This window comes from Canis lupus, chromosome 3 (assembly GCF_048164855.1).
Source record: "Canis lupus baileyi chromosome 3, mCanLup2.hap1, whole genome shotgun sequence".
In the NCBI taxonomy this organism is placed as follows: domain Eukaryota; kingdom Metazoa; phylum Chordata; class Mammalia; order Carnivora; family Canidae; genus Canis; species Canis lupus.
In genome coordinates, this window is record NC_132840.1 from 6,680,981 (window position 1) to 6,694,932 (window position 13,952).

Consider the following 13,952-nt stretch of genomic DNA (forward strand, 5'->3'; position numbering starts at 1 on the left):
AATTGATATGGGAATCTCTTTTGGGTAGTAGGAGGTACATGTTTTTAAAATTACTGGTATACTCCTACCACCCTGTATGTAATACCCTACACAAAATAATAGGTAGTAATGTTTGTTGAATAGGTAGATATTTTCAAATTGAAATTAGAGGGAAGCTGCAAGAAATCATTTCTAAATTCCAACTCTATTTCTGGTCTTTTTTTAAAGATTTTATTTATTCATTCATGAGAGACAGAGAGAGAGGCAGAGATACAGGCAGAGGGAGAAGCAGGCTCCATGCAGGGAATACGGGACTGGGTCCCGGGACCCCAGGATCACACCCTGGGCCGAAGGGAAGTGCCCAACCACTGAGCCACCCAGGCGTCCCTATTTCTGCTCTTCTAAAAATCATTATTCAAATATTTACTGAGCACTTAAGGAGCTGGTCATTCCCTCTTACTATTTTTTCTAATAACTGAATTTCTAGATTAGAGTCACAAGTGTTTAAGCTCCAGCAATTGATTACAGAGAAGTGAAATATTCTTTCCAATTGAAATGGGTTTTTGAAGGTGAAGTATCTGTTTCTGTTTTTGTTAATAGCTTTGACACTTAGTGTCTATCTATATTGATTTTACGGCTCAACACTCCTGTGCATGGGAATGTTGTTTGCAAATCTATTTTTCTATCTAACTATTTTGAAATTATTTTCTTTAGAACCTCTCAGAAAAGACAGCTCTTTCTGCTCTTCTGTTGTGGCCTCAATTTCTATTCTCAGTGCAGCTACCTAGGAGCTAGAAACACTAAACTTCTATAAATATATAATATTGTAGAAGAAAGGGCAATTGAGGATGCCACTGCTTACTCCAAATTTAGATATTCTCAGAATAAGTAGACTCCAGACTCTCAGAGATAGAACTGTTTTTGTGCATGTTGATAAATGAGAAGGCTGTGTTTTCTTATACCCTTTTTCTGACATTTATGTTTCAAAACACAGGTAACTAATTTTTACCTATTTAGGAAGTTTAGTCCATTTACTAAATGAAAGATATTTATCATCTCCCAGGCTCTGTGCTACAAAGATCTTGGTGTCTATGCGGGAAGAGAAGAATGAAGTTTTTACTGTCATGATTGAATCCTTTTTGCTTTGTACACCCTTTTGACAATCTGATGAAAGTAGTGGACTTTTGGGCAGCCCCGGTGGCGCAGCGGTTTAGCGCCGCCTGCAGCCGAGGGCATGATCCTGGAGTCCCGGGATCGAGTCCCACGTCAGGCGCTCTGCATGGAGCCTGCTTCTCCCTCTGCCTGTGTCTCTGTCTCTCTCTCTCTCTGCATCTCTATGAATAAATAAATAAATAAAATTTAAAAAAAAAAGAAAGTAGTGGACTTTTGTAGAAAAACGCACATGGATAGGCTCAAACAAACATGTAAATTTTTACATAGAATTCAAGATGTTTCTAGTCTTTGAAATTTAGCCATAAACCCAAGTCCCTGGAGGTTCTCTGAACTCCAGACTAAGAACTCCTACCTTAAATAAAAGCATTGCTAAAAGTTGTGAGTGACCTAAGATCCTGTAACACAATATTTAGATATCTGATGCATCCAACAAAGGGGAAGTTTCCTTGGGGGCCTATAACTTAACCTTTAGCCACTAAGTTCCTTAAACGTTTTTCTCTCTCCACTGGCTATTCATAGCTGACTCTGCTAGGTTCTTTTCTTCTACCCAGCATATAAAAGTTGGATTTCCTGAGTTCTTCCTGGGCCTCCTTCTTTTCTTCTATTTTTTTTTTTTTGCTTGGGGAATCTCTTTCTCTCCTTTGAAGTTAAATACCACTGTATTATTGATGGCTGCCAGTTCTTTTTTTTTTTAAGATTGTTTTTATTCATGAGAGACCCAGAGAGAGAGAGAAAGAGAGGGAGAGAGAGAGAGAGGCAGAGACACAAGCAGAGGGAGAAGCAGGTTCCATGCAGGGAGCCTGACGTGGGACTCGATCCTGGGTCTTCAGCATCACACCCTGGGCTGAAGGCAGCGCTAAACTGCTGAGCCACCCAGGCTACCCAATGGCTTCCAGATTTATCATCAGCTCATATCTTCTCAGAGTACTAGAATCCTATATGCAACTGTCTACTCAAAAATCTATTTACGTATCTTACAGATATCACCTGTGTAACAGAAAAACATTAATATAGATACTTTTATAATAGCTTTGTTGAAATAAAATTCATATACCACAAAATTTATGCTTTTAGAGTATAAATTCAGGGATTTTTAGTGTATTCACAGAGTTACGCAACCATTACTACTCTTTTTTTTAAAAAAATATTTTATTTATTTATTCATGAGAGACACAGAGAGAGAGAGGTAGAGACACAGGCAGAGGGAGAAGCAGGCTCCATGCAGGGAGCCTGATGTGGGACTTGATCCCGGGTCTCCAGGATCACGCCCTGGGCTGAAGGCGGCTCTAAACCCCTGAGCCACTCGGGCTGCCCTCCATTACTACTCTTTAATTCCAAAACATTTTCATCGCCCCAGAAGGAAATACTGTACTGTTAGCAATCATTCATTCCCCCCTGCCCTCTGCCCCTGAGTTTTACCTACTACTCTCCTTTCTTGTTTCTCTCTGTATTTGCCTGTTCTGGACATTGAAAATAAATGGAATCATGTGGTATGTGGCCTTTTTTGGTTTCTTTTCACTTAGCATGATGTTTTCAAGATTTATCCACGTTCTAGCATATATCAATACTTTATTTCTTTTTATGGTGAATAGTATTCCAGTATGTGGATAATGCCACAGTTGATAGCATATATATATGTTCTTGCTGAAGCTCTACTGCTACAGTGATGTGGTGTTTAAAGCTATCGAATGAGAAAATAAGGTGGTGATATGCATAATTTGGATTGAATATAATATCACACTTAACATTTAGAGCTTGATGTGACTAAAAATTATGTAATACTAACTTTTATCTTATTTTCAAAATAATACTTTCTCTGATGTCTCACATTCTCTGATACTTTACTTTTGGAAAGATAAGCAGGCTCTTTTGTTGTTTCTGTATGTGATTAGCTAAATTTGTTTTAATCCTTCTGAAGGCCTTATAGAACACATTTTGTGTAAAATATGTAATTATCTTTGGACAATGAGTTTAATCCCCAGGTCACATTCTAATAATTTTCTTTTCACAGTTGGAAATAAGGCATTATTTTCAGTGAAAGTTATCTTAGTGTTTAAATGACATTATTAAATTACATTACAAAGTGCCAAACTGTTAAGAGACAGGATTTTTATTTTCTTCATACTTTGAGGTTAGGTATTCATGAATGTATGAAGGTACCAAACATTTGAAGATCTACACATAAAACTTTATTTGAATGTGAATATCTAACTAAATCACCAGGATCATCTAAATATTATTTAACATTAGGATTCCAGGCACAGGCCTTGACTAAGAACTGTAGTCACTCTCTGAATACATTTAGGAATTTCACAAAGCAGATCAGTAAAAAAAAAACAACAACAACAACAAAAAAAAGCAGATCAGTGGTTTTCTTTGTCCTGAGAAGATTTTTATAAAGAAGTAATGATGGGGCACCTGGGTGGCTCAGTGGTTGAGCATCTGCTTTTGGCTCAGGTCGTGATCCGGGGGTCCTGGGATTGAGTCCTGCATCAGACACACCACAGGGACCCTTCTTCTCCCTCTGTCTGTGTCTCTGCCACTCTCTGTGTCTTTCATGAATAAATAAAAATAAAATCTTAAAAAAAAAAAAAAAGGTAATGAATGGGCTTTTTAAAAATTTAGGAATTTCATAAAGAAAGTATTTTTGATTATCAAATTAATATGAATATACTTGATTCTAAATGATATAAATCACTGATGAAGAATATGTAATCTGATCATGAAGTTGACTTTTGCTGTTAAAATTGAAGAATTCTCTTCATGATTAGCATGAGAATTTGAAATAATGGAATATTTTGTAGGTGAAATGTTACACCTCACTCTGGCACCCTACTCCTGCTGAGAAGAGTAGGTAGAGATCTTGACTAGAAGATATGTTAAGTGGAGTTATATAGATAAGCAACGAAGAGAGGGGTATTGTTTTTAGGTTTTGTGAGTTGTTGAAAATGAGGTCGTCAGAGTCACTTGTTTGATGAAGTGCACATTTAGTAGTTTTAAATTCACAATGTGGAAGAGAATGAGCACTTATCAGAACAGAAGGAAATGTGTGGTTAAACGGTTTCATCTGTAACTGTAGACTATTTCCCTTGGTCCAAATGGGAGGAGAAATGGAACCTTGTGTTTTGGGCTTTTTTCCCCATTATAAATAGAAATTAGTTCAGTGTGGAGCCCTTACCAGGAAAAAAAGGTTGCATTTAGGAGTAGAGGAGAATGACAAAAATGTGTGTTAAGATGGCATAAATCCTGTAGGTTTTATGTTACAGGTGTCTCAATTGTAATTTTTTGAGCATATTTATAATTATCGACAATCGATTATTCTTATTAAACCTCTCTAAAAACAAGATTACCCCAAGATTGTTGAAGAAACTGCTGAGTTGAATAAAGAAAAAGGGTAATGCTTCCAGCTTTTTCTCAAAATGAAGACTGTCTTAACCAATTTTATATAATTTCAGTTAATAAATACTAATTTTAGCTCACAGAAGCATTTAGATTATCCAAATAAAATATATCTAGTACAAATAAAGAACCTTATTTATAAAGATATATTTGATAATATGGAGTCTTGAAGAGTCATGGAAGTCCTGCTTCCTTTGCGTCTAAAAAATCTTTTGTTAAGGCATAAAATAATAAATATCTATGCTGATTTTTATCCTGAAGCCCATGTTAAGTGAGATAAAGGAGACCTAAAATAACAATGTTTTTCCCTAAAGTTACTGTTAGGATAGGAAAGTATTAGGATGAGGGGAGAGTATAAGAATTGTCATAAATTTCTTTTTTTTTTTTAATTTCTTATATTTCTTATTGTAAAATAAAATTTTCACATTAAGATGATAGTATTTGTACATTTCCTTCCTTGATAGATCCTTAATGGCTCTTGAGAACAGTTAGACTTCCAGGCACTATGGGAATTTGGTGATTGAAAATGAAACTCGCTTGAATTTAAAAAACAAACCTAAAGTGACTTTTGCTCTAGAATTACTTATTTATACTTACTTGGTAGATAATGGTATATATGCCGCCGAAGCAAGCACATTAATGGTAAATAAATATTATATCAGTTAAGTTTCTTTGGTTAAAAACAGTAGACATCAAGTATGGCCAACCACCTATAGTAAAAAAAGAAAAAGAAAAAAAAGCAGCATTACTTCACGGGAAGCTATGAGATAGCTATAGAACTGAAGGGAAGTATGAAGAGCCTGACCCTGGGTAGCTCCAGAGATCCAAACACAGGGAAACTCTCTTTAGGGGGTGTGTGCTCTCTTTAGGGGCTAGTAAATTCCATTTGTTTTCAGTCCTTTTATCTTTTAACCCAAAGTTCAGAAATCAAGGCAAAATATTTGATTGTCCTGGCTTTAGCTGGCGGAGCAATGATATCTATTTCAAGTTATCATTTTACTACAGCTTTTACAATATCTGTGTAACTTTGTTTTATTTTTTTTTTAAGATTTTTATTTATTTATTCATGAGAGACACAGAGAGAGGGAGAAGCAGGCTCCATGCAAGGAGCCCGACATGGGGTTCGATCCTAGAACCCCAGGATCGCACCCTGGGCCAAAGGCAGGTGCTTAACTGCTGAGCCACCCAGGGATCCCATAACTTTGTTTTAAAAACAATTTGAAAGAATTTGTGATTAGAAATAAAGTACTGGTAAACCAGATTAACTTAATTTATATTTGGTCAGAGGCTCTGGTTTATATACTTTCCTACACTTTTTTAAAGAATGTATTTATTTATTTTAGAGAGAGCATGAGCAGGGGTGGGGAGGCAGAAGGAGAGAGAGAATCCCAGGCAGCTTCCCTGCTGAGCCGGAAGCCTGATGCAGGGCTCTGTCCCATGACCCGGAGATCGTGACCTGAGCCGAAAGCAAGAGTTGAACACTCAACTGAATAAGCCACGCATATGCCCCTACAATTTTTAATTTTATAATTGTATTCATTTTTCCCCCCTAAGAAAGCTACAGGTTTTCTTAGTAAGCTTATTCTTCATTTTATGTGTGTGTGATGGCTTATCATTGGTTTTCATCCTTCTTTTCTGTGTCTTAGGTGTATTTGAAGGCTCCCATGATTCTGAATGGAGTCTGTGTTATCTGGAAAGGCTGGATTGATCTCCAGAGACTGGATGGTATGGGCTGCCTGGAGTTTGATGAGGAACGAGCCCAGGTAGGGTGATATCAGGATCTACTGAGCATGGTCTCTTTCTAATTTTACCTTCATCCGTGCATCTATTTTACCCCGTCCTTAAGAGTAAGTATAAAAAGTCTCATGTTCAAGTGGTATTGAGGAATCCTGGAATCCCATTCTGGTTCTAGTTTGGGGAAAGTTTTTCTTTCAGTGGTTCTCAATTTGATGGGACTATTCTTGTCTGCTCAGGGAGGCACTTCAAAGTCCAGTAAATGGTTCTGTTTAACATTTGTTCTTGATCTTCAGAACATTATCATGGGGAAAGACAGTTCAGAATAAAATGTAGCATTTCTGGAGTGGATCGGTGAGGAGTTTGGCAAATCCTCTCCCAGAAAGCAGTGATTAAACTGGACAAAATTGTTTAAAAAAAAAAATTAAGGTCTCTGGAAATTTACTAAAGGCCATACATTGAGAGGTGTTTATTCATACAAAGCTATTGAATTTCGGTAAGGACCTGATAGTCTCTGGCATTTTAGTCAGTAGGACTTCCATCCCTTCCCTCAGCTCTGGTCCCTCAGGTTAGGCAAGCAGGAAAAGCCATGGAGACTGGCAGTTCTACTGTCCTGTCAGAAGGAGCTGACTTTATTTAGAATGGTGCTTGAAAAAATTCATACCCAGGGATGTTATGTTCCTGGCAAATGCTCCAGAAAGGCAAATGATGCAGGAACCAATGAAATGGCAGATTAGCCAGATACTTAACAGAGAAATCTAGGGAAACAGGTCACTAATGTGGGCCCTATTAAAATCACACATACTTCTTACGGTCCAGAAGACTATGTGCATGTGTAAGGCTGTACCTGCTCAAGCGAGAACAAAGAAGGCCCTTTCAGGCTACTAGTGTACACAGAGTAGAATGATAAAATCCTCGCACTTTGAAAGTATTCAAGCTGCACACAGATCCAATAACAAAAGACAGAAGCCTGCTAGCTCCAGGTGTTTAAGTGAAACCCCTGAACAGGCATTGGCTGACCATTAAGTTATGTTGACCCAGGGCAACCCCCTAGAAAGCTAGGCCTAACCACAAAACAAAGCTAGGCAGTGATACCAGAGGCTGCACATTGCTGGGGAAACAAATTCTACAGAATTAGTCCAGGTTAAAAAAAAAAAAAAAAAGTCTAGGTAAGTCATTAAGCAGAAAGATTAGAAACAGCAACAACACAGCAGAGGCAGGAGTCAGTTACTACAGAGGCAGGAGTTCAGAGTTACTACAGCATATTGTCTAAAATCTCCCGTTTTCAACCAAAAATGTAGACATGAAAATATTACTGATATTCAGGGGGAAAGCAGCCAATAGAAACTTTGAAGGAGCGCCCCAGTGTTGGTTCTTAGTGACAAAGGCTTAAAAGCAGTTATTTATTAGTACATTCAAAGAATTAAAGGAAGATTCTTCCTTTAAATAATTAATGGAAAATTGTAATGACAATGACTTATCAAATGGAGAATATCAAAAAAAAAAAAAAACAAATGGAGAATATCAACAAAGATCACTCAACAGCAGATTTGAACTGGCAGAAGAAAGAAGTAGTGAATTTGAACATAGATTTTTAGAAATTATCCAGTCTGAAGAACAGAAAGAAAAACAAAATAATCTCAGAGACCTATGGAATAGCAACACGCATACCAGATATGTACATGTAGTGGAAGTTTTCAGAAGAAGGGAGAAAGAGGGAGAAAGTTTTAAGAAATAATAACTGATGAAAACTTCCAAATTGATTGAAAATATTCATCTCCATCTCCTAGAAGTTCAGTGAACTTCAAGAAGTAAAAATGAAGAAATCCACACCTAGATGCATCACAGTCAAATTTTGAAAAACAAAGAATCTCAAAAGCAATAAAAAGGACTCATCGCATGCAAGGGAGCCAGAGTAAGATTAACAGCTGACTTGTCTTTTAAAATTGTGGAAGCCAGAAGGTAGTGGGATGAAAATGACACTCAAAATGCTAAATGAACTTAGTAAAAATATCCAGTCATTAGTAGGTATTGATTTCCCTCGATTTTTCTATAATAATCCCCTTAATAAAATTAAAATAATGACAAGAATAAAAAAGAGCTCTTTTGTTGTTGTCTCTTCCTCTGCTCTCCATATATGGAAATGTGAGAAAATTCTTATCCAGACATCAAAACCCAAAACCTTCCTAATAAAAAAAAAAATCAAAATTAAAGTTCTTGAGGCACCAGACTAGCTGGTAGAACAGGCAGCTCTTGATCTTGAGGTCGTGAGTTCAAGCCCCATGTTGGATTTGGAGACTACTTTTAAAATGAATGAATGAATGAATGAACGAACGAATAAATACGTACATCTGTACATATGTACCAAAATTAAAATTCTTTTTTTTTTTTTTTTAAGGATTTTATTTATTGGGATCCCTGGGTGGCGCAGCCGTTTGGCGCCTGCCTTTGGCCCAGGGCGCGATCCTGGAGACCCGGGATTGAATCCCACATCGGGCTCCCAGTGCATGGAGCCTGCTTCTCCCTCTGCCTGTGTCTCTGCCTCTCTCTCTCTCTCTCTCTCTGTGACTATCATAAATAAATAAAATTTTTAAAAAAAGGATTTTATTTATTTATTCATGAGAGACACAGAGAAAGAGAGAGGGGCAGAGACACAGGCAGAGGAAGAAGCAGGCTCCATGCAGGAAGCCCAATGTGGAACCCGAGCCCAGGACTCCGGGATCATGCTGTGAGCCAAAGGCAGATGCTCAACCACTGAGCCACCCAGGCATCCCCAAAATTAAAATTCTTAAGAAAGAATCCCTGCTACCTTGATTTCCATGGGTATAAGGAGCCACTAACTTTTTTCAGAAAAACAGTAAATAATCCCCAGTTTAGGAGGCTGTTTCTGTAAAAAGTGATAACAGCAGATTAAATTTACATGTAAAATATCAGATTTATTGATTTCTAAAACTGAAACATTTTATTAAAATGATAAAGTTTTACATTTAACCCACAGAATTTTCCATACCTAGAATTTTCTTTTTTTTTTTTTTAATTTTTATTTATTTATTCATGAGAGACAGGAGTGGGGAGAGAGAGAGAGAGAGGCAGAGACACAGGAAGAGGGAAAAGCAGGCTCCATGCAGGAGCCTGACGTGGGACTCGATCCCAGGATCACACCCTGGGCTGAAGGCGGCACTAAACCGCTGAGCCACCCAGCCTGCCCCATACTTAGAATTTTCTAAGTCTTGTTGCCCCAGTCTATAAATCGAGCTTTATCACTACAAAGTTAGTACTACCTTTGGTGATAGTAAACTAATACAATAATAGGTCTCACATAATAAAGCAGGGGACTCCAAAATGAGGTTCTAAGAGTGGGGTCCTGATAGGATAGGGTTAGTGTCCTGACAAGAAGAGATGCTTAAGAGAGCTTGCTCATTCTCTCTCTCTCTCTCTCTCTCTCTCTTTTTCTCCTGTATGAGGACAGTATTCTCAGATGCTGAGAATACCTGAGGTGTATCTGCTGAGTATACCTCAGATGCTGAGGTATCTGGTACCTGGTAAACTAAGAGATAAATAGTATGATCACAATTCCATTTTAATTAAGTTTGTGGGTATTTCAGCTGAAGTAGTTTCACCAGTATTGTCTTTCTGCCTTTGTTCAGAGTACTTTTGACAAATGTTGGCAAGAATGTGGAACAACAGTTGATGTGTTGGTATGTAAAATTGACACATTTGGAAAATTGGCAATACATACTAAAACGGCAAATTACATACACCTGTGATCCAGCAATTCTAGTCTAAGTCATGATATGCAAAGGGAATGAATACATGTATTCCTCAAGAGATATATACTGGGCATTTGTAGCAATATCATTAGTAAATAGCCAGAAACTGCAAACTGCTTAAATGCCAATTAGCAGTAGAATGAATAAATTGCTCATTCACACAAAGAAATACAGTGATAATGAAAAACTACAAAAGAAACCTACAAACTAGCACACCAATATGGATGGACTTCACAAATATATTGTACCCAAAAAGTACATGCTGTATGAATCCATTCTTCTGAAAGTACAGAAATAGCCAAGACTTAATTATTTTTAGAAATAAGGATAATGGTTTATCCTTGATGGAGGAGGGTAGGTGCTGGAATGGAACAGAAGGAAATTTGTGAGATACTGTTACTGTTCTGGTTCTTTCTATGGATTCTAGTTCCAAAGAAAGTTTGGTTTGTGGAAATTCATCAGGCTGTAATTTAGGACAGTGTGCCTGGTAAAATTCAGGTGTGAACCACATAATATATTTTAAGTTTTTCTAGAAGCCACATTAAAAAAAAAAATTAGGGATCCCTGGGTGGCGCGGCGGTTTGGCGCCTGCCTTTGGCCCAGGGCGCGATCCTGGAGACCCGGGATCGAATCCCACGTCAGGCTCCCGGTGCATGGAGCCTGCTTCTCCCTCTGCCTGTGTCTCTGCCTCATTCTCTCTCTCTCTCTGTGACTGTCACAAATAAATAAAAAAATTTAAAAAAAAAAAAATTAAAAGAAGCAATTATATTTAATTTTTATATAATATTTTGTTTAACTCAGTATATCCAAAATATCATACTTGGACATAAAATTAATATAAAAATTAACTGTTCTATCTCACATTTTTTTCTTTACAAGTACTTGAAATCTCATGTTTATTGTCCATGTACAGACTCAGACTAGCTGTTTTTTTGTTTTTTTTTTTTTTAGATTGATTGATTGATTGATTTGAGAGAAAGAGTGAGTAGGGGAGGGGCAGAGTAAGAGAATCCTCCAGCAGACTCCCCGCTGAGTAAGGAGCCCGATGTGGGGCTCAATCTAATCATCCTGAGATTGTGACCTGAGCCAAAACCAGGAGTTTGTCAGATGCGTAACCAACTGAGCCACCCAGGCACTTCCAGACTAGCCACATTAAAAGTGTGTAGTAGTCACATGTGGCTAGTTGTTACCATATTGGACAGGAAAGCCTTGTGTACTCTTGTAGATATAATACACTATAATAAAATGTTTTAAAAGTTTATCATAAGTGAATATAACTCTGAATAGAATTGTAGAAAACAAATCATGTTTGCTGATTGTATTTTCATCTTTCAGTTCCTTTTTTGTAATTTGTAGGGATAAAACTCAATGTCTTTATGCTTTTGGTTTTCAATAATTGGGACTCTGAAAGTTTAAAAATCAAATTTTTGGCATTTCACCATTGGATACTTTAATCAGAGACTTCAAACTAATTTTGAACAAAGCTTAAGTGAGTCTTCAATTACCATGAAAAGATCAATGCCATTTTAGGAACTTATATTGATTTCAGAGAAATTCTTCAAAGGCTCAAATTATTTAAAATCCAAAGTGTGGGCATATTGTCCTGATGAATTTTTTGTATTCCACATCAGTTTTGTCACAGCATTTTGTAGTTCAAAATGTACTTTGTAGATACATAAATATATTTCTAATTTATACAACTGTAACTTCTAAAAAAGAAGATAGGCAGACTATCTTCTTTTGATACAGTTATGAATTACATGTGCCACATCTTGTTCCTAATAAATTTTTATTTCATGGTTTTTAAATTTATTTATTTATTTATTTATTTATTTATCTGAGAGGAGGAGAGCTTGTATGTATGCATTACGGTGGAGAAGGGGGCAGAGGAAGAGAGAGAATCCCAAGCAGAGTCCTTGCTGAGCACAAAGCCCAAGGCAGGTTAATCCCCATCCCACGACTGGGAGATCATGACCAGAGCCAAAACCAAGAGCCAGAGACCCAACTGACTGAGTCATCCAGGTGCTCCTTTGTTTCATAGTTTTTAAAAATTCACTGAGAATGTTACTTTTTTTTTTTTTTTTTTTTTTTTAAGAGAAAGAGCTACTAGAGCAAGGAGGGGCAGAGGGAGAGATAGAATCTTAAGTAGGTTCCATGCCGAGCCCAGAGCCCAACTTGGGACTGGATCTCACAACGCTGAGATCATAACCTGAGCCAAAATCAAGAGTCAGATACTTAACTGACGAGCCGGCCAGACACACAGAGAGAGAGGCAGAGAGATACAGGCAGAGGGGGAAGCAGGCTCCATTCAGGGAGCCCTATGCAGGACTCGATCACTCCCCGAGCCAAAGGCACTCAACCCCTGAGCCTCCCAGGCATCTCCAGGAATGTTACTTCTTATACATTATGTGTTCCACCAGCATTTGTATTTGTATTATCAATATAAGAGCTAATAATTTTATCTTCACTATTGTACTTTTTAGATTAATTGGCTTTGGCAGTCACAAAAAAAGATGTTTCAGGGGCCATGCTTGCTTAATCAGTGGAGCACCTGACTCTTGATCTTACAGGTTGTATGTTGGGCCCTATGTTAGGTGTAGAGATTACTTAAATATAAAATCTTTTTTAAAAATTTCACCTTTAGTGTAATGACCTTTCAAAAGTTTAATTTTGGTTATATAATCAAGTTAGAAAAATTGAACCAGGGGTGCCTGTGTGTCTCAGTAGGGGGTCTGCCTTGGGCTTGGGTCATGATCCCAGGGTCCTTAGATAAAGACCTGCATCAGCTCCCCACTCACCAGGGAGTCTTCTTGTCCCTCTGCCTCTCCCTCTGCTTTTACCGTCTCTCTTAAATAAATGAATAAAATCTTTAAAAAAAGAAAAAAATTGAACCATTATTTGAATTAATGGATCTTCTATTTGACATACTTCATGATGTTGACGTAAAACTGGTGTCCTTTAGCTGTTTGCAAAGTTTTTGTTAATGAAGTCAGCATATAAACAGCTTTGCATTTTGTATGTGCATGACAATGAATTGAATCATTTGTCATTTATCAGTGAATTAAATCACTTGATTTAAATGAAGTTGTGTGAAGTTGTGCAGAGTGATGTTAAATGTACCGTCTGCAGCTGCTTGTGTTAAATTGTTGCCTTTGAAGTATATGTTGATGCTTCTTCAGCAGTTTTATTTCTTTGGTTTTCATGTGATCAGTGATACCATTCTGGTCCCAACAGAGAATAGTTATTTTATACAAATTACGTATTCCATCATCAACTTTTTCGGAAATCAATTTGATTCTTAATTTTTTGTTAAATACACACTTCCAGGTTGTTGTTTTTTTTTACGCTTTGAGTTTTTAAATTCATTCCTGCAGAAAGGTATTACCAAGCCATAAAATAAATAGTTGTAGATTTAAGCAATAGAATAAAAACAAAAGCACTGCAGCAAGAATGGTCTGAATATTCTCTGTATGCTCTATGACAGGACTCCAAAGCCTTTATTTGCCACATGGGTTTCACTACACCACCTTTTATGATGACCCCACCTAACTCCTTTGTGCAGATCGTGGTTAAGACCATAGTATAACAGGTGGCTGGTGGGGACAGGAGTGTTGACAGCTGTGCCCACTGCCATCTGAGATTGTATAGAATTTGTTGTCCCTAGCCATTTTGAGCATACTTTATGGGTGAATATTTTTTTATCAGGAGTTGCCCTTTATGCTGCCGTTGAAGGGGTGTTAGTTAAGGATAATGCTGGCCATCACCAATTGTTTTTCAAATTACAGTGCAAACTGTTCACTGCACATATGTTTCACATCTTGCTAGAAAGGACCAAGACAGAAGCTAGAGTTAGAAAGCAGAAGGCTACCATATCTCTCTTGGCTTATTTTACTACAA

General features: G+C 37.4%; 1 protein-coding gene across 4 annotated transcripts in view; it reads left to right on the forward strand.

Moving 5' to 3' along the window:
• Positions 1–13,952, forward strand: part of CBFB (core-binding factor subunit beta) — a 60,949-nt gene that overhangs the window by 28,466 nt on the left and 18,531 nt on the right. For all 4 annotated transcript variants that reach the window (XM_072814482.1, XM_072814469.1, XM_072814474.1 and 1 more), the window contains one exon: positions 6,198–6,314. In XM_072814482.1, coding sequence (XP_072670583.1) covers positions 6,198–6,314 — 117 coding nt within the window. The remainder of the gene's footprint in view (positions 1–6,197; positions 6,315–13,952) is intronic.